The sequence below is a fragment of the Molothrus aeneus genome, chromosome 3, assembly GCF_037042795.1.
Source record: "Molothrus aeneus isolate 106 chromosome 3, BPBGC_Maene_1.0, whole genome shotgun sequence".
Classification (NCBI taxonomy): domain Eukaryota; kingdom Metazoa; phylum Chordata; class Aves; order Passeriformes; family Icteridae; genus Molothrus; species Molothrus aeneus.
Window position 1 is genome coordinate 17,075,263 of NC_089648.1, and position 25,286 is coordinate 17,100,548.

General features: G+C 41.0%; 1 protein-coding gene across 3 annotated transcripts in view; it reads left to right on the forward strand.

The window, feature by feature from the left end:
• The first annotated feature begins 297 nt into the window (after positions 1-297).
• Positions 298-25,286, forward strand: part of GPCPD1 (glycerophosphocholine phosphodiesterase 1) — a 42,909-nt gene continuing 17,920 nt past the window's right edge. Inside the window, exons 1-7 of one of the 3 annotated variants that reach the window (XM_066546381.1) lie at positions 298-448; positions 8,803-8,888; positions 12,338-12,422; positions 13,340-13,433; positions 19,783-19,858; positions 21,652-21,693; positions 22,847-22,970. In XM_066546381.1, coding sequence (XP_066402478.1) covers positions 8,840-8,888; positions 12,338-12,422; positions 13,340-13,433; positions 19,783-19,858; positions 21,652-21,693; positions 22,847-22,970 — 470 coding nt within the window. In that variant the 5' untranslated portion in view covers positions 298-448; positions 8,803-8,839. Of the gene's footprint in view, positions 449-943; positions 1,075-1,215; positions 1,234-8,802; positions 8,889-12,337; positions 12,423-13,339; positions 13,434-19,782; positions 19,859-21,651; positions 21,694-22,846; positions 22,971-25,286 lie in introns of those variants that run through there. The other 2 variants (XM_066546380.1, XM_066546382.1) reach the window with 2 other exon arrangements.

Sequence of the window (25,286 nt, forward strand, 5' to 3'; positions counted from 1 at the left end):
TCTCCTACCCCCACCGCCACTACCCCAGGGCCACTCTCCGTCCCGCCAGCGCCACCGGCCCCACAGCACTACAACGGCCCCACAGCACTACAACGGCCCCACAGCACTACAACGGCCCAGGGCCACCATCCCAGCGCTCCCTCAGCGCCGAGGCTTTCAAGGGAACGGCGCGCGTCCCTCCCGCCCCGCCCGCCCGGCTCTGATTGGCTGCGGCGGGAGGGGCGGGGCGGGGCCGGGCCGCAGAGTGACGCGTCAGCCGGGCGGGTCACGTGGCCGCGCTCTCCCGGTGCGCTCGGGGGCAGCAGAATCCGGCTGCCGGCCCGCCGCCCCCTGCCCTGCTCTGCTTCCCCACGCTGTCAGCGGCCCCGCCGGCACCAACAGGAGCCCGGCCAGGGGCGCTCGCTGCCCCGCAGCAAGGGGTGGGCAGCTGACTGCAGCGCTCGGCCAGGTCAGTGTACGCCGCAGCCGAGGGAGTGCGGGGCTAGCGGGAGTGCTGTAGGGGGGTGTAGTGTCGATGGCGGCGAGGGGTGGTCGGTGCGCGCTCCTGTGGAGGTCTTGGAGGCTGGAGGAGGTCGGGTCGCGCTGCGGTGCCGGGAGAGCGCTGGGGGAGCGGCGCCGCGCTCTCAGGGGAAGGTATGGGGGGCATGGCGCGAGGAAGCGGTGGTGCTTGGCCTGCGGGAGAGGCGGGTAGGGCAGAGCCCCCCCGTGTGCAGGCGGCCGTAAGCCGCCCTCGAACCCCCCGTGCCTGTCGGAGCCCCCCTGCGCCTGCCCCCGCTCCGCGCACTCCCCACGCCGCCCTCAGCCCCGCCCCGGGCCCGCGGCTGTCGAGGAAAGGGCCCGGCCCCCGGCTCTTCCCGCGCTCCCATTGGCGGCGGCGGGGCGGGCGGGGCCGCGGCCGCGGTCACATGTTGGCGGGGGGCAGCTGGAACCGGTTGGGGCCGCGCCGCCCCCTCCCCACCCCCGTCAGCGGCCCCGGGCGGCGGCCCTGGCAGGAGGGGCGGGGAGCCCGGGCTTTGTCGTCCGCAACCCCGCACAAAGCGACCGGGGACTCGCAGCGCCGCTCCGCTCCGCCAGGTCAGTCGGCGCTGCCGGCCGCGTGTGGCGGTGGGACCGCACGGTGGCGGAGGGGGCGGTCGGCGCGGCTGAGCAGGGTCTGTTCGAGCTTGTGCGGAGAGGACGCTGAGGGAGCGCTGTGTTATCTGAGAGGACGTGCGGGAGGAGCATCTCGTCCGGGTACCGGGACGTCTCTTCGGGTTCCTGAGAGGCGGGAAGAGCACGGTTCCATGCGCCCGGGGGCGCCCGCGGCGCTGCCCGGCCCGGGGCTGGGTGCCGTGCCGGGAGGGCTGCGGGCGCATCGCGCTGTCCGGCCGGGCTCTGGCTGACACCCGGTGGGAGTGCGGGGCCTGCGGCTCTGTTTGTTTACGTCGCCGCCTAAAGCCCTGGCCCGGGGCGGTCCCGCCGCTGCCGCATTATGCAAGCGGCTGGGCCGGGGCGGGCCCGGGGACGTGGCGCGCCGCCTCCCGGCCGGGCTCCCGCCGCGGGCGGTGCCGTGCGGGGCGCCCGGAGCCCGCGGTCCGTGTCCGGGCTGGGCACGCTGCAGCGCCGCTGGGCTCTGCCGGGCGTGGGGCTGTGCGCTGCGCTGCTCTTTGTCTCGGCTCTGCGCTAGAGGAACGCAGCGGTGGTGCTGCCGGCTCCAGGTTTGATGTTATTGATCGCATAGGAGCTGGTGAGGCAGCTCTAGATTAAGCGGAACTTTAAAAATTTATTTGTTGTCTGCACCCTAATCAGGCACAGTTTCTTTCTTCTGTTTTTCTCTTTTTCTTTTTTCCTTTACGTTAATGGCATGTTTGTATTAATGTTTTAATTTGTCAGAGCACACAGTGTTAGATGGAGGTTAACCTTCAACATTTAAAATATGTTAATGGTAGGGTGAAATAGTTGATATGTGGAATTATTTTTATCATATATATTTCCATTCTAGCACTGCTTCCTGTAAAATAACTATGTGAGATGTTAAATAGGAGATTGTCATTGATTTTGAATAGACGCTGATAGCCCAAGCTGCCATGTAATTAGTCTTCCAGTAAAGGATGTATCCTCTCAACAGAATGGATCCAGGCTCTGGAAACCTGTTGAAAAAGTGGTTTGTTGAGAGCTGTGGGGAGCATTATACATGTTATTTGTCCAAGTCATTCCTAAGTGAGGAGTGTTAGTGTGATCACAGAGAGCTAAATTACTCCCTGCCTAAGATCTTGTCAGCTGAACATTAATAATAAGCAACAGTTCACAAAAGAGGAATCAGACTGGTGCTGCTCTGTCTCACAAACGTGCCCCAGCTGTTTCCTGTCTGCTTCAAGAACTTCACTGCTGTGGCATAGCTGAGGTGGAAGGGTCTGTCACATGGACAGGTATTTGCCAAATGCTGAAACAATTAACTTATTGTAACTTAAAACAAAGCAGATACCTTGTGGGTGAGCAGAGGGAACCACGGCTGATGTGGCCCCTCGCTTGGGGAGCTAAATTGATGCTGAAAATGTAATCCTCAAAATATTTTTCTCACTTGCTGTGTATTAGTGTGATGCAATTTCAGAGGTATCACTTGGGTTTTCTAAATGTCAGCATAAGGCTGTTGGTAAAATTTCAGCCTTTGAATCAAAACAGCATGTCTGAATCCTCTGTGCAAGTTTGTTTGCTGTCCAGTGTTAGCACTGCAATGCAGAAGGAGAGACCTGCTGAGTTTGTCCTTGCTCCTGCAGTCAAGGTGCAGTGGGGGAGAGAGGAGGGGGCAGGAAGAACCCTCTTTGTTGTTTGGTTGAACATGAAGGAGTTGATGCTGTAGTGCTGTTTCTAAAAATTTGCTCCCAGTTGTTAAAGGGAATGCCCTGACAAATATATCCTCTGACGCTGTTCTAAGACCCAGGTGTCGTCAGCTACTGTTACATAATTTTCTTGCATGTCTAATTTGTTGCTTTAGATGTGTTCTGTAATATCTGATACCTCATTAGGACCAACCACAAGCAAAATCTGTTCATCATACTACAAGGTTAACCAGATACCACTTGGTATCTTTGGAATATCACAGTGTGTGACTTAGGCTCATGTCCCTTTGTTCAGCACAGCAGTAGAGCTGATGTGTGGTGGATTTTCTATTGTTGTGTGTAGCACATCTTTTAAGAAGGTAAAATCTGAGCACAGTACCTTTTCCAGCAGTGTTGGGCTGTGTTCAATTCATGGTTCATGAGGGAGGCTGTAATGGGTGCTCTGTGTCAGCCCCAGTGCTGTCAGTGTGTTCTCCCAGCTGTCAGATGACTTGGCTGGGGCTGGGGCACCTTTCCCCTGCTTCAGCCTGGAGTTGGACTCTCCTGGGTGTTGATACAGCTCATGAATCTCTTCTCTTAAGGTGGAAGTGTCAGTGCAAAATGATAAAAATAAAACCAAAAATACTCCAGCCTGCTAGTCCTTGCTGATTTTATCTTTATATGCAATAAATGGAGAGATATGTTGAAATAATTGGGCATGTTTACTTTTAGGATTGTGCACTTCCAGGCGTGTGCACCAGGATCTGTGATGAAATGTGTGCTATCGTTATGAAAGAGCCTGTTTGTGCTCAGAAGGTGCTTGTGGGTTGATCTTGGCTGTGTTCCAGTTGCCCACCAAGCAGCTCTGTCACTCCTTTCCCCAGGGGGAAAAAGGTGGAAAAAGCTTCAGGGGTCAAAGTAGAGGCTGTTAATACAGCAAAATAATTTCTGGAGAAGCAAGGGGAAACAGAAGATTTTATTCTCTGTTTCACCATTAGGGAAGCGGGGCTTCCGTATGGATAGGAGCTGCTCTGGAAGACAAAGGTCTTAAATGACAAATCCTCTCCTTTCTTTTAGCTTTTTTTTTTCCCCCTTCTTTTTTTTTTTTTTTTTTTAATGTATGAATCTCTGAGCTGATGTCATATGACCAGGAATGTCCCTTTGGTCAGTTTGGTCACCTGTCCTGGCTGTGTCTCCTCCCAGGATGTTGCCCACCCACAGCCTCCTGGTGATAGTGGGGAATGTTGGAGAGACAGCACTGATGCTGTGTGAGCACAGCTGAAACTCTGCCTGTTATCCACACCTTTCTAGCTACCAGTACAAAGCACAGCTCTGTCAGGGCTGTTGTAGGGAAAATTAACTCCCTCTCAGCCAGACCCAGTACAATGGGCTTCATTTTTCTGCAGCTAAATAAGCAAATTCGGTAATAGAGCAGGCAGAAGTAATCTGACACTAAATATCAGATGTTTGAAAGTACTAAAATGCATTCCGGGAATTTCGTGGCACCTGTGTACTTAGTTGTTTTATTACCTTTGAAAAATCCCATTAAGTATCTATAAAATTTATTAGCTTAAAAAAAAACCCCCACCCATTGAAATGATACTTTGTGAGCTGAATTTTTTCATCTCATTGGAAAAATCTGTGCTGCATATTATCCTGTCAGTTTAAATATAATGCTACCCAAGAGAATTTTGGGTTGATACCTTTCCATCAGAATTTTTTACTTTTAGTTTATTGGATAGAGATTGGTGGCTTTTTGTGGGGAGAGAAGGGGAGAAATGGTGACACTTTGGTGTGAGTCTGATACTTTTTTGCTTTCTTACCAGCGTGTTGCCAAAGTCTGATTATCCATAATGGATATGCTAAGTGTAACCAGCCATTCTGCAGCCCTTACAGTCAACTTAGAGTTGATAAAAATCAGCTTTTCATTCGGGTCTGTCAAGGTAGTTGCTTGAAGTGTTCCCTGCCTAATTTTGAAAGCCCTCTGTCCAAAGGGGGGCTGCAACAAAGTTCAAGGCCTTCAGGCTTTTAAGTCTCCACAGTTTAAAAAAGAATCCCATTGTACTTCAAGCCTGCCCTTGGACCACTAGAATCAAAGCCTCAAAACCTGTTCAAGTTGCTATTAAAAATACTGGTTGTAATGAGTAGACAGCAGGTAACCTGCCTGCAAGGCTGCTGTGAATTGTTATGACTCTGGAATTTGTTCAGTGTTTGTCAGATAGGCTTATATTCTATGATTGCCCCAGATTACCTGTGTGTATTTAGCTCATCCTGAAAAAACATGTAAGACATGGTACAGTAAGCAGCCAGCACCTCTTAAATAATTTTGGAAAGGCTAGGGAAGTTAAGGGTGAGGCAGAATATCCACTAAAGCTGAAGGTTTGTGAAGGGTTTTAATATATCACCAGACCTGTAAGCTAGAAGGTTCAAATGAACTTCAAGATTTGAATTAATAAATCAAGTCCCTGTCCTGGTATATTTCTAACTACAACCAAAAAATATTTTGGTCTTTCCCATCCAGGATCACATTTATTACCTCATTTTAGAGGAAATCTATAATACTTTGTGACACTTTAACAGTTGATTGTATTATGTCATCTTTTCTTTCTTACCTGCATTTTCTAAAGTTCTCTTTTAGAATCAGGGAGAAGAGAGTTTGGATTTCCTATTCTTTTCTTCCTATTAATGTTTCATGTTGGGGTTTTTTGTTGGTTTTTTTTGTTTGTTTTTTTGGTGAAGTGCTGATAAGTCTCTGCCTGTGTGATTTGTCTTTCCCATGAGGAGAACTGAGATTCAGGTGTTCACTGCTTTCTTGCATGTGGTTGTAGTCTATAAATGCTGACCAAAGGAAGAGGAGCAATTGTTTGCACCCAGGTTAGCATCTGAATGCCTGTAGCTGCAGCAGATGTGAATTCAGCTTTACTACTTTTGGACTCAGAGGTTGTTTAAAAAGGGTTGTTGCACAAGGATTTCTAGTTTATAAATCAGCTCAATTGATTTTATTAATATTTGCTGATTAGGAAATACTTATCATTTTTAATGTAGCTCTTCTAATTTGCTTCAGTTCCCCTAAGCAGTTATGATGTGACTCCTCTGAGCTGAAAATTATTTGCATTCACTTAAAAGTCCATCATGACAGGAGTGGGGAGCAAAAGAGGATTTTGTTAATTCTTGCCAGCTTCTTTGGTTAAGCAGTGCTGAAAATCTGAAGGAAGGAATATCCCGTTTCAAAGATGCCTGACACTTAGAGGTCAAAGGATTTGATTGTTAAAGCTTTTCATTCCCCTTTGGGAATTAAATTATCATCTCTTTTCAGGAACCATCAGTAACTAGACAGTTCAACTTAGCTTGTTTGGTTTTTTCCCTCTCCCCACAGTAAAATGCTTTTGTATCATGTCTTGAAAACACAGACTGCTTTTGTAAGTGCATTATAATATACCACAGAGGTTTGATTCCTTAACAAAAAGCAGACGTAATTTTTCCTTGCTGTGTGTTTGCATTCAGTGCTCTGCTAGAAAAGATGTTTTTTTCAGAATGAGAGATGGTACTTTGACCCTAAATATAAGAGCAATACCTGTACCTGCAGTTCTGCTAGAAAAAAACACATGCTCTTGCTGGTGAAGTGGAATTTTTTCTTTTCTTCATATACATCCCTTGGGTAGGCTGAGTAGGTTTTTGAGATAAAATGCATTTTGGGTAGAATTTTGGCAATTTTACAAAGTCAGTTTATCAAAACCTCCTTACAACTGGCTACTCCTATATAGAAAAGTAAAATTATTTTACTAGGCAGTTTAGAAAAACCCACACCTGTCTGGAAAGTAGGTACATAGAATTTTTGCAAGATTGGCTAAAAGCTTTATGGACTTAGGAGGATTTTGGATGATTCTCTTGGAACAGTTGGGTAGTTTGTTAATTTGCAGTAGGATACATGCTGGGTTTTGTGAAGTTTAAATTTGAGTTGTTGCATTGGCTCTGGAAACAGCTTTTTTGGTGTTGTTTTTTGTTTGTTTGGTGGGTTGTTTTGTTTTGTGGTTTTTTTGGTTGTTTTTATTTTTTTTTTTTTTTGCAAGCCAAAAGTGTATTCTTACTTTGGGGAACTGGGTGCACATATCAGCTTTCACTTTCCTGCAAGAGATTTTTGCCTACTTCATTTCCCCTTTGGCTCCTCTGCCCTTTCAGTTAAAGGCTGTCCAAACAGGCATTTGGGGAGCACAGTCAAGCCCGTGACTACTTGGTGTCATCATAAATGCACACTAGTAACTTATATTCTCTGTGTTACCCTGAGATTTTTTTGTCACCTTAGACCAGTTTTGTGAGTCCAGTCTTAGCTTCAGCACTGAAACGTGCTGTGCTTCTTTGTCTATAAATAACTGCTAAAAACAAGTGCTAGAATGTGTCACTGAACATACACAGGTGAGAAAGTTCCTAAAGGGCATGCCCTTCATGGAATTCCTGATTATCAGCTGTGCTTATTTCTAGCTTCAGGAGTCTGGGATTTTATCATTTGCAGAATGATAAAATTTGTGAAAAGCAAATGCAGAATTGGAATATGTGAGCAGAAACCTTTATGTGTCTACTGGTTTTTTTGCTCTCATTTCACTACTGAAAAGTCATCTTCCTTGACATGGAGAGGGAAAATAAGGGAGGAATGTGAAGTAAAGGCAGCTGTAGTTACAATAGGAATAGAGGAGGAGAGTTGGAATTGAAAGGAGGAGGAGGAGAAAATCCAGAAGAAACAGTTCTGAAGGTTCAATACCTGCAGTAACATTTTAAATGCCCACAAAGAATGAGGTTTGATGATGAGCTTCTTTCTCTTCTCCTATTTGGTATCTGTCTTTTGCTTTCAAGGCATATTTAACTGTCCTATGCCCTTTGAAGGCAAGGGCTTCCCCTTCTAGTAGTAGAGCTAATGAAAGCCAGATTTTTCTTCAGTGTTGTTAGTTCTTTCTGATGTTGTTATTAAAAGATTGCTGACCAAGATTGTACTGAAATAAAGTGCTATTTGTCCTGTTCAGAAATAGCAATAGTAACAATCTACTTCCTTGGTTAAAAAAAAACCCAACCAAACAAAACGCACACAGAACAAGAAGCCCCCCACAGCAATGTAGAGAACTGGGTTAATTGAAACCATTGCAAAATTAATTCTGCACATAATTAGTACAATTATTTTGTAGCCCATGTCCAGATGGATATACTTGGGTGATGGCAGTCTAGCAACATCCATATGTGGACTTTACTATGACTGCTGCTGTTGTAAATAATACAAAAGGATGTGATATATCAATAGTGTTTCTGCTCTAATGGTGAAAATGGGCTTCTGCCATTTTTTTTTCAGTCAAGGTGTTGTGCATTGGAGGAGAAAATTGAGGCAGAGTCTATCTTCCTGCTGCTGTCCTGGCTAAAGGCAGTCTCTTCCTTCTGGTCTGCTTTGAAGGCTGCTTGGTGCTTCCAGGTGCTCCTGGTGCTTCCTGTGAAGGCCTGGAAGTGGGGGAGCAGGGTCTACAGGGATGGGCAAGGGACAGCAGAGAGCTCTCATCTCTTATGGGTTGTTCCCCTTTTCCTTCAGGGTGGTTGTACTTCTCTGTGGAAACTTCTTGTGCTTTCTAGAGGATGTTGAAGAATAGCACTGATGAGACAGAAGTTACTGTTTGCCAAGGGTCCTAATTTACATCCCTTAAAACCTTCCAGTGGCCTCCTTGGAAGCAAACTTAGTCAGAGAGTTTTGAAAAATCTGCTGAAGACTGATAAATGCTGCAGGATACTGATACTTGCATATGGTATTTGATTTAGTGGTCTTTTTCTTATGCCAGTGTTGCAGCTGGATGCTGTTTTCTGGGTCTGCAGTTGCTTTTAAAGAGCTTTCTACGTCTGCTGCTCACTCAGGCAGTAATATCACAAGTGGCTTGCTTCCCTCTAAGTGGTGGGATTTCTGTTTCCTCTTACTTAGAGCAGCAACAAATGAAGTGGTTTTTCCTCAAATTAGTTCTCTTTCTTCCCACTATAGGAGATTTCAACGATCCCAAGACAAAAGTTCTGCAGAAATGACCTCTTGTCAAGTCACTTTTGAAGTAAGGGGACCATCAGCACCAGGTACTCAAATCATACTTTCTCCTTTTTGTATGGTGTAGGAGAAGACACAGTAGAGGAGTATTCAGAGGCTGTCTTGTCTGTTTTCTTCAGAGATAAAAGAACATATTAGATCAAATATCAAGATGATAAATCATTGTAAAATATATTAAGACATTTCACCAATGAATTTGAAAACGAGAGTTGGGAAATAAATTTTACCTCTTTCTCCAAACAAAAATTTCATAATGTGCTAGGGATTTTGATGCTAACTGAAATGGTTTTGATTGGTTTAAAATCTTCTCTCTTTAGTACCTTTTTATTCAATGGAAACAAGCATTTGTATTCTGACCCATGATACTTAGGCCCACATTGATGTGTTTGTTCTGGTTTTTATTCCCCCTGCATCCCTGTTGAAAGTTCTCACAAGATATGACCTTTATCAGAAGTTACAGACAGAAAGAATATGCAGCTTAGTTCAGTATTCTGTCTATGACAAGAAAAAAAAAGAAAGTGTAAAGTAACTTTTGTTATCCAAGTGAGGGACACAAGGTATCACATCAGGTAGAACATGAAGATCTGGTATTGGTTAATTGTGCATATTATATTGACCTTCATCTTCAGGAACTTGGAAGGAAGGAGTTGTGTTTATCCACAGCTGGTAACTGAGGTCCACAAAACTGCTCCCAGCCGTCTTCCTTCCCAGCTTCTTCCTTCCCAGCCCCCTCTCTGGTAGGGAGAGAACAGAAAAGGCCTTGATGCTGTGAGCACTGCCCAGAAGTAACTGAAATATCCCTCTGTTATCAGCACTGCTTCCAGGACAAATTCAAAACACAGCCCCTGCTAGCTGTTGTGAAGAAAATTAACTCTACCCCAGCCAAAACCTGCACAGAAGTTACACCAAAAAAGTCATTGATTGTTGCCTAACAGAAGCAGATGAATGTGGAAGCAGATTGGCAAAATTCCTGTCAAATACCAGATGGCAGAAGTGTCTCCTGTAGTTGTAGGGGAAGGAAATGATAAAATATTGTACAGGTTTTGACATCTGCCCTGTGTTAGACCTCTCCTGTGTTTCTCCCTTGGGATTTGGGAATTGAAAACTGCTACTCAGTGTTGACATAAAGCTCTTAGTGAGGAGTAGAGTTTTCCTATAGCATTCTGGAGAAAATTTTAGAACTTGAGAGTAAATTGACCTTAGCTCAAGACCTGTGTGGCTGTACCATGGAGTATTGCAAGCTGTGCTCTCTTTGTCCTGCTTACACTGTTGCTTCTGCAGCTGTGGTGGCACTGTCACTACCAAAGCTGACTTTGGATGTGTAACTTCTTCCTGTGCTAATAATATCTGCAATGAAAAGTAGGATTAGTGAGAACCAGATCCTGCCTCAATGGCTGTTCACAAAGAATTATCTGGAAATACAGCATGAAGACATGACACAAAAGGGTGCTTCTGCTTATGACAACATTGATATTGTTGGGGTTTTTGTTATTATTGTTAGATCAATGAGGGTTTTGCAAGCTTTGGGGCAGAAGGCTTAGATTAACCTTCTTTGCAGTAGCTAAAGGAGCTCTGCCAGGAGCAGCCTTGAATTCCATGACAAGGAGAGGGGAGAAGCTGACGCCTCCTGAGCTTGAAATATAAACCCAGTCCAAACTCCACTGAGTTCAGAATTGCCTATGGGGAGGCAGATTGCCCAGCATTTCACTTTGGCTTTACTGGGATAGTTAAGGCAGTGTTTTATAAATCCTAATTTGGCCTCAGTGCAGTTGTTGAAGGGAGTTTAAGGTGGCTGCACATCCTATTCAAGCATTGCCTTTTGTGTGTGGTGCCTTACTGGGTGTGCACGTTTGTTTAAATAGGAGCCCAGAGAACTATTCCAGCTGGCACCTCTTCAGAGGAATATAATTAGATGGCACTTCAAGGTTGGCTGTTGTGTACATGAAGGTGTATTAAGTACTGCTGTTTTAAAGGGATGTTAAAAGAATTTTAGCTTCTTTTCAATATCTCTACTCAGAAACTCTACCTGTGTGGTGTTCAGGTGGTCTTCCCTCCCCACTTTAGCTCCTCCCTGCAAAAACAAATCATCATGTGCCTCAGGATAGGGTGGGAAAGGGAAAGCTGACATAGGCAATAGCATAATAAATATACTTATAATGTAGATTTTTGTCTGCATTTGTGTGCTTACAGTGAGCATCCAGAAAGCTCAGGCTTCTTTTTTTTTAATTAATTGCAGCAAAAGATTTAAAAAAAAAAACAAACTGCTGAAGTTCAAGGTGTTATGTAAAATTTTTTTCACTAAGCTGCTTTCTGAGAAATGTTGTCTTAGTTTCTGTCTTCTGTAGATTTTTTCCAACCCCAGGGTCTGCAGAGTTTTCTTTCATAAGCAGGTCTGTGGTATCCCTTATTAGTTTAACTGGAGAAAAGGGACACAGTTTTAGAGGCAAAAGGGCATCCTCAAAACTGTAACAGTGTACTTGGAAGTGTCAGCTGTCATTTATGGCTTAGGAAGAGGTAATGTACACTTGCTGCATACAGCTGGTCTACTTTGTATCTTGGGATTATTGTGTCCTCCACACTACTCATTTTGAGAACAGGAAATAATTCAGAGATGCTTATCATCCTTTTGTGGTGCATAAGTGTACTTTAAAACTCCATGTTTTCTCATTCTGCAACAGCTTTTTATTATGTTTAAAAATCTTGTTGAAACCCTATGAGAGCAAAGTATTAATTTGTTCTTTCCATTAGTATTTATCATTGTTGTTCTTACAGTCAGATACATACAGGTTTTATATTTAAAACAAGGGTAAGTTGCAATGGTCACTTGGGATATCCCAAAATTAAATATACTGTTGTGACCTTTTGGGTTCTGTATGCATTATCTTAATGTATGCATTAAGATAAGTGTGACAATTTTATGTGAGTTTTTTGTGTAATAATGTTATGTTTTGATACCCAGTAAAAACTGAAAGCATAGCAGCAAAATTAACTTTATTACTTTTGGGAATCAAATTAATTGGGTATGTTGCCTTGGGAATAATGCTAGCAACCTCCTGTTTGTCTGTGCTTTCTAAATTGTTGGTATGAATTTGAGGGAATATGGACATACATTAAAAAATACAGAATATTTAGGGAAATAACCGTGTTATCTTGAGATTAAACATTTTACTGGGAAGATTTGCCTGCTGCATTTGCAGAGATGTTTTGAACACTATTCCTTAAGAATGGTTTGGAAGCCAACCCTTTTTAAGGGCTGGGGTTGTCATTAGTCCCTCTCTCAGGTCCTTGGGATGGTGAAGAAAATGCTGTTGTAGTTTTGGGTGGGGTAAGATTCCTTTTTGGATAGGAGGGATTTTAAATGAGTGTTTCTGGTGTATATATTTAAAATACTTGAAAGTTTAACTGTGGCTGTGCTTTCTAATGCCATCTAGCCTGAAGTAATGATGGTTGTGGGTATTTTTCTGTTTGGATTTTTTAGGAGAGGTTTTTGCAATATGTGGGAGCTGCAGTGCTTTGGGAAATTGGAATCCCCAGCTTGCAGTGGTCCTCCAGACTCCGGATGAGTAAGTTGGTTTTGATTTTTGGTTTTTTGGGGGGATTTTTTTCTTCTGTTTTGAATTTTTTTTACTTATTCCATTTGAAGTAGCTGGCGTTCTGGAGCAACAAATTTATTCTGTCTTTGAGTTTGTAAACTCCTGAGCTGCATGTACTGTTAGTAGAACTCCAGAATTTCTTGGGTTGCCCCTGAGCACTTTGAATGCTTAGGAATATGTTTAAGAAAATATGAAACTTGGGTGTGCTTTTCTAGTTACAGATGATGCTTCTGCTATTGTGGTTGGCATTTCAGTAGTTTAGCTTTAGATACTTGGAGTATGAAACTGCTTTAGGGCAATTCTCAGTCCCATGGCTGTGCAGCAAGTTATAGAAGATGTATAGGATAAAAAGGAAATAAAGACTATAAAAAAGTTATTGTGCTAGAAAGTGATAGGGAAGAGATTATTTAAACTGAGAGTTGCATTGAAATTCTTAAGGGGGAGGGGATGTATGAGTGTACATAAAAAAAGCTTAAATGCAGTGGAAAAATTCAGTATTTTCTTAAAATGGTGCCAGCTTATGGCAGCTCTGTGGTGAAGGAAAATAAAGTTTGCAGGCTGTGTCTGTAATTCTGTCAGTGACTGGCTGTGTGATCTTGGATGAGTCTCTAAATCACTTCACCATGTTTTCCCCATCTGTTCAATGGGGATGAGAATTCTTGCTCTCTTGGAGCACTTCAGATCTGTCAATCAAAAAGTTCAGTTTCAGTTCTAAGTACATCTCGTGTTCTGTGCGTGTTTAGCTAAGGTACTTTTTAATAACTTTCCTTGCAACAATACACTAGACTTTATTTTAGAATATAACTTAGACATGTGTCTGAGGTGGCTGTTAGGCTGTATTTTGAAACTTATTTTTTTGGTTGGCTGTTTTCTTCTTTTCTTCACAGTATATTTGAGAAAAGATGGAAAACTACTGTAGAGCTTCCTAGAGGAATTCCTGTTCAGTATCGGTATTTTAAAGGATATTTTCTAGAACCTAAGGTATGTACAACCTTGTCTACTTTAAGTTGGCTCATTCTTAGGAAAAATTCCCATACTTGAAATAAAAAAAGGATTTCCTGAGTTAAACATGAGATTTTTTTAGAAATAAGTCTTGAATTGCTACATGTGAAACACTAAAACATTTGTGGAAATACTCACAGTTCACTTCTGGAAATATGTGACCATATGCTCTTAGCTGTAATTATATTCTCTTCTTTCTTTTATCAGTGGTAGTGTTCTAAAAATTTCAGTGGTAAGAAATCCCTGACATTATTATAAAGCTTAAATAATATGGTGAAGTTCTTATAGTTAGAATATAGTTGCATATGGACTTCAGCAGGGCATGGATCTCAAGTGATCCATGGAAGAAATGTGATAGTATGTGATATCTATCCTGTATGGTAGGATGGAAGCAAGTGATAGTTGGAGAAAAATGGTCAATGTAGGAGGTGCATTAAAATTTTAAAAGTTTTTAATATCACTGCGGATTTGTTTTTTGTGAAGCATGAGAAGTATTAACCAGACTTTGTGCTGCATAATTAACATAAGTTAATCTCTTGAAGTGAAAAGGTGAAACAAGGGATGAGGCATCCCATTGTTTTCTGTATGTTTGTATATAGGTATTTGCACGACTTGGAGGGGGAAAAAAGAGCCAAGAGACAGAGACAGATGTGTTTTTACAGGTATTGATGTCAAAGTTGCATATGACTTAAAGTTTCATAAATTAGAGTTTAATGTATGTGGCAGTGTACTGGTTTGTAAACATTGCACTAGGGCAGGGGGAAGTTCTTCAGATGAGAAGAGGTTGCATCCAGGAAAAAGCTGGGCTAAGTTGGGAAAATAAGCAGCTACTCTTGAACTGTTTTTCATAATAACAAGTAATAACCTTAAGAAATTTAATGCTGCCTTTGCTGTCTTTCTTATTCTATTAATATCCTGTAGCTATTCACCCTGGGCTTTAGTTCCTCATTGAAACTGGGATTATGAAGGCTGTAGCTAAATGTGCAAAGGAGTTACAGAACCATCTCATCAATACCTTTTAAAAATTTCAAATTACTGTCAAGAGCATGTAAGTTTTTGTCAGCCTTTTTTAACTAAAAAAATCACATTTGATGGAGGTATCATTTCAGTGAAGGGTACTAATTTCAAATGAAACACAGTTCTGGTTTTTTCATTAGAGCATGTGAAATAGTCTAGTCAGAAACTGGTATTTAAATTGGTACTTTGAGGCAAAAGAAGGGAAGGCCAGTAATAGATTTCTTTTGCTGAGGTCAAACTGAGGCCAAAAGTAGATTAATTCTTACAGCTCAGCAGCTCTGATGGGACTCTTACTTTTTTTTTTTTTTGCAAATGTCCAAGTTTAAATGTCCAGAAGGTTAAATGTAACACACTCAAAAAGCAGAGTTAGTGAGCAGAGCCTGAGCTGTGGTTGATAGACAGTACAATTTCTGTTTTACCATTTGCAAAAGTTTACCCTCTGTATTGGTGAGTGTGTTTCTTTGAGTAGGTGCTCTGTATCTGCACCCTTATGCACCGTGTGATGCAGGGTCTGCCAAGGTAAGTATGAATTTAATGCAATACCAGCATAAAGAGCAGGAGAAAAGGAAACCACCCTGCAAAACAAAGTATGTGAATTCCTGGGGTGCAGGGTTGTCACCTTAGTGGTGTCTAACTTGTAACTGTTAAATGCACAGGACTTTAGTTCTTATAAAATAAAGTCTTTTGATGGAAAGAAATCCAGGTACAATGTAGTTTTCTTCCTCTTCTTGTAAACCTCTTGCAGAACAATGAAAAAGTAACAGGAATATAATGTACAGTATAGTGCAAGTGAGACAGTACATGGAGAAGTTTAGCATTAAGGAAATGCTGATAAGGAAAATACACTTTTAAGTTAAATTATTCTGCCTGTTTTTATTTCAGAATTTTTTTCATTAGGCATTGCATGTGATTAATTTCCTAAATTTGACAAGCTGGCAATACGTGATCTCTGACACTTAATTTTTTATATCAGTTTTATGTGTAGTAAAACAACAGTGTAATCTTAACTATTTGCTCAAGTCTGAGTATATGAATTTGACATCACATAATTAGTAAATCATGCTGAGGACAGATCCACTTGAAGTTAACAACTTCTACAGCAACTCCAACTGTGAAGATGCTTGAGTTGGACATGGTGGCAGAGATGGGGCTGATACCTGTTTACACAGAAAAATGGTAGTTCCTAGATTACCCACAGTAGTGCTACAGGCTAGATGTGAAAATAGATAGAATAATTGACATTTTATTTTAAAAAAAGAAAAAACAGTGATGTCTTTTTCTCTCCTTACTTTAAGATCATAATTTGATCTTAATTTTTTTTTTTTACTTGAAGGAAAGTGTGATGTAATGGAAAGTCTTGTTTGTAGTGAAGCATATTGCTATTAACATAATTACAATTATGTAAATAGAGCAGTGTTTTTTAAAATACTCAATATGTTGAAATTAATAGAATTTTTGCATGAATACAAATACATATCCAAAGAACATTTTCCCATAAAATTATTGTCAGGTCTTGGCTTCTGCATATCAAGTGATTTTACTGTGTTGCAAGCATTTTGAACTTAAGCTTTTTAGAAGAAAAATAAATACACAAACTTGGATGAAAAGAGACAGTAACTTAAACTATTTTGGTCAAGGTTGTTCTTTTGTTGAACATAGTCTGGGACCAGTGAGCTCCCTGTGAGGATCTTCCTGGGTTTTATTCTATGCTCCCTTTCTGTTTGTGGCAGTGGGTTGTGAGGGGGTTTGTGTGAGGCACACCAAAACTCCCTTGGCTGGAATTGGTCTACTGTGTATCTTAAGTTTTAGAAGAATAATTTTACATGCATTGTTTGCATGATGTGTATTTGAAAACATTGGTAAGGAGCACACCTTAATCTGTTCAGCTGTGTTCTTATTTGCTTTTAAAACTCTAAATACAGCATGCAAGATCAGGGTTACTTCTTTCAAGGCAAGTGTGAAAAAACTAAGCTGTCTGTGCATGTAGCAGGACTTTAAAAACTGTATTGGAGGATATTTTTCACACTTTCTGCTTCATTACAGAGGTTTCAAATGAGAGTTAGATTTACTTTCTTAAAGTGCAATTAAATAAATCCATTTAGCACCTGGACTGTAGTAATAAAGATGAAACTTAGACCTACACTCAGTAATTAATGCCTTAGAAAAGCTTTTTGTAGATTAAGAACCCATGGTTGTCATGATAGTAACAAAGACATTATTGTCTGCTGAGATAGCAGATTGTGTGTGAAACTGTTACTGGAAATACCAAAGCTGTAAAATCTTACTGAGCTCAGCATTTCCTGCCAGGTGACTTTTATCTGCTGCTGCCTTCCAAGTTGGATGCAGTGGCTGAATGGCTTTAATTATTCAGTTTAGTGCTTAATTATTGTCTTCTACATGGTACAGAAATCCAGAGAGATTTTGGTCAGAAATGCAGCTTTAGCAATTAAGTCTAATTTAGCTGTTTCATATTATTGAAGTAGATTATGATTCTTGAAACATAGTTTTAATTAGTGAAGTGCACTTGGATAAATGTGTTTGTGTGGCATTTTGAAGATTTGGTTTGGGTCATCCCCCCCTTCTCTAATGCCTACTCTATTGTATTGTCTTAAAGCAGGAACCTTGGAACTGATATCCTAAATTACCATTTAAACATCCACAGAAGTGTTTTCATTATTTAATTGTACTGAGTACCCAGGCACTTCATGCAAATGGTGCATCTGCTGTGAACCTCAGAACCATTATGCTAGATAGGCATTTTCCCTTCATTTCAAAAGTGTCTAATGACTGCTGGGGAGGGAGGCCCCAGCTTCTCATAATGGAAGAAGACTTGATTTTTAAAGAAAGTTCTTGAGTGTTCTTTGAAAACTTGAAAATTGAATCAGATGTTCAGCTAATCAAGATCAAGCAACATAATATTCATGTTGGCTTTTAGAAAAAATAAGTGTCTGTATTAGTAGAAAAAAGATCCACAGTGCCACTTATCTCAGTGTACTGCCCCTGAGATGTTTGATGTGACATTTGGATGGATGCCCTTTTAAGACTGTCCTCTAGAGATTCTCCTTTTAGGCAATGTTACCATACTGTTAATATTGATGACGCCTCATTTACTTCTGCTGCTCAGCTGGCTGCTTTTCAGATGTGGTCAGTATGTGCCACAGAAATGACATTACTGTTTTGACCTCATTGTAACAATGGCTTCTGTTACATGTAATTGAAACGTTTTTTTAAATGCCTGTAAACTCAGAGGGGGTCTGAGCAGGGATTGAGGGGGTTTTAGTGATATCTCTGCCTGTTCTCTAATCAATTGCCCTTTTTTTCCAGGTAGCTTTGCTTGGCTCTTCTTAGTATGGAAAGTGTTGAGGGTTCCTGGGATTAAATGCACAATCAGTCCATTGTATTACTTTCAGGAGAGGAGATTGTGCTGAATGTATCTGGCATGGTGTCCTTATTGTTGGGATAATGTTATTCAAATTCATTCATCATTTTAGAACCTAACTTTAGAATGGACAGTTACAGTAGTGTAAGAAATAAATTGACATTTTCATACAATACATTGGGGGTTTTACAAGGAAAAACCTTTGCTTACCTTCTGAAGGAAACAGCTTAGTCCATGTTAGGAAGATTTGCATTGCCCAGGTTCACAAACTAAACCTGTACACGTGTTCATGGGAGCTGCTGTTGGAGATCTTGCATGCCTGCATGATGGGAATAAATGGCAGCCTCCCTGCTGACAAACATGGTTTGCAGCTTTAGAAACTGTAATTGACAGGCAAATGTCACTGTGCTGTGAAAGAAGGGCAAAGAAACTTCTCATTATTTACTTTTCTAGAAACCCTAAGTGTGGTCACTGTGGCAGCAGTGAGAAGTTGGGAGCTAAAACTGCCCCATAACAGGAATAAACTGGAAGCAGTAATATAATTGTATTTATATTTTACATGCATTCTGTCTTTAAAACATAACTAAGCATATGTGGTTTATTCTGACATGACATTTAAGTGTGGATGCCTCTGAACTCATTTAGGAACGTTGCTTTAACTGAGACTCAAAGAGCAAAGCCATCCTACTGAGCTCTTGTTAAGTGTTTGGTGTTTGCTTGCTGTTAGCTCACCCAAAGGCTTGGGAGATTAAATGTGCTCAGATGTGTATGTCAAGAAATCCCATCTGCATGTGAAGAATTTGTTGGGTGAGGTGTAATGAAACAAAGCATTTTGGTGCTGTGTAATTACACTGCTGAGGCTGAAGCTTGTCTGGATGTCCCTGTGGGTCTGAAATCTGTTTAAACAAGAACCTGAACTACTGGGCTGAGCTGGCGTGGAAGTTTCCATGTCTTTGGCAATAGTAGCAAATTTTTTTGGAATTAAGAGTTACTTAGGCTCCAAAACACCAAAACGACAAATTGCAGCTATTTGACAGTGGTTTTTGCATCTGGTAGTAACAACTGTGCCATGCTAGGGGAACCTTCTCAGGGTGACTGAACTGGTAATCAGGCATGTTCTCTCTGTTGTTCAGTTGTGGTTACCTACAAGCTTTTACCTAGAAAGCTATTTCAAAGTTAAATTGTTCTGAAAGAAGATTTTGTGTTACTGTTCTGGTTATCTGAGTCTTGGCTGTGTTTGTCAACAAATGTATTCTTTTGGTGGACAATATTTTCTTTTTAATGAAAGTATCTATTTTATCCTGCTCCAGCTGGAATAGCCTGCAGGGTCTTAATTGCTGGCTGATTGGATCAATTATTTATGTTTTAATTAGATGATAAATAACTTGCTTTCCAGTACCACAACTAAAATAACTGTGTTTTGTAGTCTTTGAATTTAGCTAGGCAAATTTTGAAGGAGAACTCACCCCTGCAACTGCAGTGTGCATGAGTAGGTGCTGAGTGCTGTTTGGAATTAGAGATGTCGAGTATGTTTTTCATAAACTGTTGCTGTAGCTTGAGAACAAAGTGAGCACTCTAATGAATTTAGAGATTTTTTTTTTTGGTATAAGAAGAAAATAAAGTAGTCCAGCAGAGCCTCTGTTAGCAGTAAAGTTAACTTCTCTGCCATGTCAGACTGTTAAAAATTTTGTCATATGTATTCACAACACATCAAACAGAGTCATCAGCAGTTGCAGGGGTAAGAAGCCTCATCTGTTTTCTTTCTTTCTTCAGTCTTTTTCTCTCTCTGTTCCTCTCCCTTTCTTCTTCTCGTTCTTCTTTTACTTCCTTAAATCTCTAAGTTTAGTTCACAACCATCCCAAACAACTTCATGGGTACAAAGTCAGATCTAACAAAAGAAATTATTGCAGACATTTAACTTTTAAATTACAGACTATCGATGGTCCCTGCGAAGTCATAGTTCACACGTGGGAGACTCATCTACAACCACGATCAATTACCCCTTTAGGTATGGGCATCAACTGCATCTGTTTGAGGCATATGCATAAGATTGCTGATATGCTGCACACTGGTTTAGAGGGATTGATAGCTATAGTTTTAAAATACTTAAATTTATTAATGTGTGGGAGGTATAGACTTTTTCTTTGCACAACATGGGCCTTACTCTCAAAATATATATATATATATATATATATACTTAAGTGGCTTCAAAATGGAAGTGGATGGGAAATTATTTGCTGTCATCCTTAAGATTATGTGGGTTGGTTTTTTACTAATTTGAAATTTTAATAATTTTCTGTAAGCTTAATTCTTTGAGACTAAGGATCCATATGATCTTTTTTAAAGAAAATGAGGGGAGGGTGTGAAGTCACTGCTGTTTTTTATTTAAGTACTATTTAATTAGTAAAATTTTAAACAAAAATGTTTAATTAGGCTTCTATAAGTAAATGGATTAATGAAAATAGAAACATGAATGTACTTACTTACCCATCAATTTAGCAGAAATGTATTTTGTTGAAACAAAGGGTGGCATGCAGACTTGCATATGAGTTACTAATGCTTTTCTGAACAGGGAAAAATTTTGGTTTTAAGAGTGACTGAAATAACTTTTGAATGTAGCTTGTAGTTTAGATCTCTTATGCTGCTATGGCATGTTTTATGCACTGTCTTTCCTAGCACATAAAAATACTATTTTCTCCACACTTAGAAGCTTACATTTGTTAAGAAACTTTCTAATTATTTGTAAAAATGTCTTTTAGAAAGAAGGTGGTATCAAAGAATCTGTTAGTCATTAATAGTACCGTGATCATGTTCTGTTCTCCCTTTGCCTTTTTTTTTTAATTTCAGTTTAATTAATAGTGTTTCTTTTCCTGTAAGAAGGTTATTTCTGTATTTGTCAGTAACTGATAAGAGAAGCAACCTATCCTCTGCTAGGGCCTAGACTTTAAATTTAGATAACCTCATTCCAAGTTGAGATTATTTTACCCCAGGTAATACTCAATTCTTCATAAGCAGTTTTTAAGAAAATGCAGCAATTCACAGTATGTTAGCACTGGGTCATTTTGATCCTAAATTGTTGCCTGTGGTTATTAAGAAATTAGGTTAGGACCCAAATGATTCTTAGGGGGAAAAAAAGGGATTAACCACTGTAGAGGCAAAACTATGTGAAGTTTTATGTTTTGAGAAATGGATGGTTTGTTGAGACTATCTGTTCTGTTAATGCTGATGAATTTACTTAGTACCTTAGGATTTCAGTTCTTAAAGCTTTGGAAAGAGTAAGGATAAATGTAAGTGTGAAGTGAGTGTTTTCAGTATTTCATGCTAGGTTGGTTTCTGTCACGTGGGCAGAATAAGCATTTTAATTGTGACTGACTCAATTAAAAAGCTTTAAATGTGCAGCAGGACCACTTTCTTGTATGTTTGCAAGAAAATTTAATGTCTTTGACAAGTAAAGTATCTTAGATACTAGTGGGATGTAGTTAGCAGCAAAATACTGCAGCAAGCCAGAAAATAGTGCAACCTTTTTACTCTCAGTTCAGATTACTTGAAGTGAAATGTGGTATTTTGTGTGTTGGTTTTTTTTTTTCATGCAGAAACTGAGAAAAAACATAAATTGAGATCAATCATTATAGAAGGTTGCAAAAAACATGCTGCCTTGTCTGTTTCAGTTTTCCTGCATTTTTTTAGATACACTTTTTAAAAGTGAAGTGGAGAAGTAGGATTAATTTAACTTGGCAATGATTTTTAAATGTGAATACTAATTACTTTTTTTCTATTCTTTTCCGTTCCTTTTAATTCTAGAAAATAAAATTACTGTCGATGATGGACACTTTGGAATCTGTAGTAAGTGAGATATATTAACCTCTATTCCTTACCATGAATTTAATTTAAACAAGGTTAAGTCTTGTAACTGAAAAATGTTTGAGATTATAGGTTTTGAGAAGAATTGCCTATGATAGTTTTCTCTGCTTTTACAGTTATTTTTGTATCCAGCATTTGTGAAATCACACTCAGGCTGTTATCCCTTCTAATGTTAATAAAAGAGTGCTAGAAAGACTTGAAGTCTTGTCACTCTGATGTTAAAGGTTGAAATTTGGGAACTAAAGATCATGAGCATGCATTTTTGAAAGTACAGAATAGGCTTAGCTTTCTCTTAATACCTAGCCTTAGAAAAACTCCTCATGCCTGGAAAAACATAATCACACACTGAATTTACCCACTCTGCCTCTTCAGTCAGAGATGCAGCTGCCAAAGGCTTCTTGTAAGCCCACACCTCATGTTCTTGTGTGTGCACAAATGTCTCACTTCTGACAGTTCTGACCCACCTCTCACTTAATGTTCAATCCTCTGACACTGAAAGTAACTCCTTATCATACCTCATAAATCTTGTCTTCAAGCTTTTCCATTTCCCCCTCATATCCTCATCAAATGATGGGTTTGGCTTTTTAAGAGCTCTTCAGAACTGTGGGGTTTGCTTCAGCACCTGGTTTGCAGCTTGTGTTTCTGGTCCTCCTGCTTGCAGGCTTTCCTTGTTTTGGTGTTCAGGGTGAGGATTCTTCACACTTTTCATCAGAACTGTTGCTGTACCCTGTCCTGCAGACTCGCGCTGCTTTACTGGCACTAATTATGGTGGGCTAATGGACACAGCTGTATCTCATCAGAAACAGGGAGCCTCTGATGGCTTATGAGCCTTCAGAGTTCCTGTCAGTATTATTCCATGTGCTGAGAGATCCAGGACAAGGGAATGTTGCTCAGTGCTGTCCTGCAGATAGTTCACACATGATCATTGTTCCTGTTTAATCCCATTAAAATCCTGTTGGCTGGTCTGGGTAGCTCAGAAAGACTGGGGAAAGACTGCACCCAACTTTTTGCATTACTGTAGATCAAGGTTGGTGATAAAGAGGATTATCTGACAGGTGATGGCAAAAGGAACTGCCTAGATCTCCCTAAAATGAGTTACTAAAATGTCTTCTCCTTTCTGTTTGGCTTTTGATAGATGGTATTAAAACTGTGGATGCTGGGTGGCTGACATGTCAGACAGAAATCAGGCTACGTCTGCATTATTCTGAGAAACCCCCTGTACTGATTTCTAAGAAGAAATTTAAAACATCAAGATTTAGGTAAGAGCCTGCTCATCTCAGTATGCAATTTACCTCATCTTAATTGTCAATACTAGGGATATATATTTTTTTTACATAATTGATGTAGCCTTTAAATTCATTTTGGGTTACTAATAGCCCAGTTTCCAAGTGTTAAAGCACAGATATTTACTCCATTATTATCTTGGTGTTTCTTGCTTTTTGGCTGGAACTGTAGTGTTCTTAGGTTCTTATTTAAATCAGTTTGGTGCTTTTCTCTGCAGAGATGCCTCAAAAAGCAGGCATTTTTATAATTCCACAGTTAATTGTCAGAAATGGGTATCTTAGCCCTGGTGTTTAGAGGACTGCACTGTTGCATGCAGTGGGTAAGGATTTGGCTGGGTGGTTGCCCTGGGTGTTGTGGTGCAGCTTGATGTCCTAAGTGAAAACCAGGGATGAGAGGTGTCCCTCAGGGGTTGGTGGTATGGAAAATAGGGCTGAGTGTCCCTTCAGTAGTTTGCTGATGATAGCAGCCTGAGGGGTGCAGTCACACTGGAGGGAAGGGATGCCATCCAGAGGGAGCTTCAGAGGCTTGGCAGCTCAGATCTCACCAAGGCCAAGTGCAAGGTCCTCCACTTGAATTGGAGCAATCCCAAGTGCAGGCTGGATGCAGAATGGACTGAGAGCACCCTGAGGAGAAGGACTTGGGAGTGTTGGTGATGAGAAGCTCCATGTGACCCAGCACTGCACACTTGCAGCCCAGAAAGCCAAGTGCATTGTGAGCTGCAGCAGCAGCAATGTGGCCAGCCAGTGAGGAGTGGATTCTGGCTCCCTGCTCTGCACTGGTGACACCCCACCTGGAGAACTGCATCCAGCTCTGGGACCCCCAGGATAAGAAGTGCATGGAGCTGTTCAAGTGAGTCCAGAGGAAACCATGGAGGTGCGCAGAGGGCTGGAACACTTCTGCTGTGCACACAGGATTAGAAATTCTGTGTTCTTCAGCCTAGAGAAAAGAAGATGCTGGGGTGACCTTTGCAGCAGTCCCTAAAGAGGGACTTTGGACAAGGGCCTGGAGTGATAGGACAAGGGAGAGCTGCTTTAAACTGAAGGAGGACAAGGTTAGATGAGATATGAGGAAGACATTCTTCAGTGTCTGAGTGGTGAGGCACTGGCACAAGTTGTCCAGAGTTGTAGGTGCTGAAACCCAAAAAGTGTCCAAGGCAAAGTTGAATGGAGCTTGGAGGAACCTTGGTCAAGTGGGGGTCCCTGCCTGTGGTAGGGGGGTTAGAACTAAATGATCTTTAAGTTCCTTCCAAACCAAACCATTCCATGGATCTGTTATACTTGATTTAGTTCTTTTTTTCCAGTTTTGATTTGATTTCCTTCCCACCAATTCCAGATTTGCTGATGAGGGGAAGATTTATTTAATATGATGCTCTTCAGTGAGATTTAATACTTACATGTGTTCTGTACAGCTTTGTCTTTTTTCCTTGCATGTTATAGCAGGTGGAGAGAACAATTTCTGAAGCCAGCTTCTTGTCTAAGTTAAACGGTTGAAATAAAACTTGATAGGCTAGATGCAGTCACTAAACACTCTGTCCTAAAATGTTGGATCTGTCCAGTAGTTTCTGTGACTGTCACTCGCTATGGTAGTGTCATTTTTCAAGTTTCTGGAATACCTGTGTTGTAACTTCTTTTCTTTTTTTTATGAGGATATATTTCAAAGTGGACTTAGTGTAATAGATTTCCATGATTGTAATTATTTCTTTGAGATATGACATAAGCTTTACTGGTGACTTGGCATCTATAAATGATAATCCTGTATCTCATCTGCTGTGTCTGTGATGCAGGAAGGGATTTGGTTTACTCATGTGTGCTTACTTCACTGACATAACTAATTTTGTCTGGAAGGTTTGCTCTGTATGATAAAGGACTCTGAGTCTTATAGAGAAGCTTATGCTTCTCAGTCCAGGAGTTTTCAGAAATCCATTCAGTTTAAATGCTCATTCAGGATTTTTCAAAGGATTTAATTACTTCAGCCTATATTACTTATGTCTATTAGAGTATACTTATCTGCCTTATCAGAGAGACATAGCAGCAGCCACCAATGTTCAAGGCCTGATCTTGATGATGACTGCTGTTTTCAGTGCTTTTCATTAGCTTGTTGGCATTATGGGGGTCAGCCTGTACAGGAAGGCTGTCTATTTGGCAGCCCAAATAGTCTGGTGGAGTGCTGCTTCTCAGATCCCTAGTAGAATTCTCATATTTACCCAGGTTCAACTTCTAGCAGTGACTTGAGCAGTGAAATCTGACTAAAATAGGATTTAGACAATGGCTGCAAGCTCTTGCTCGTGTGAG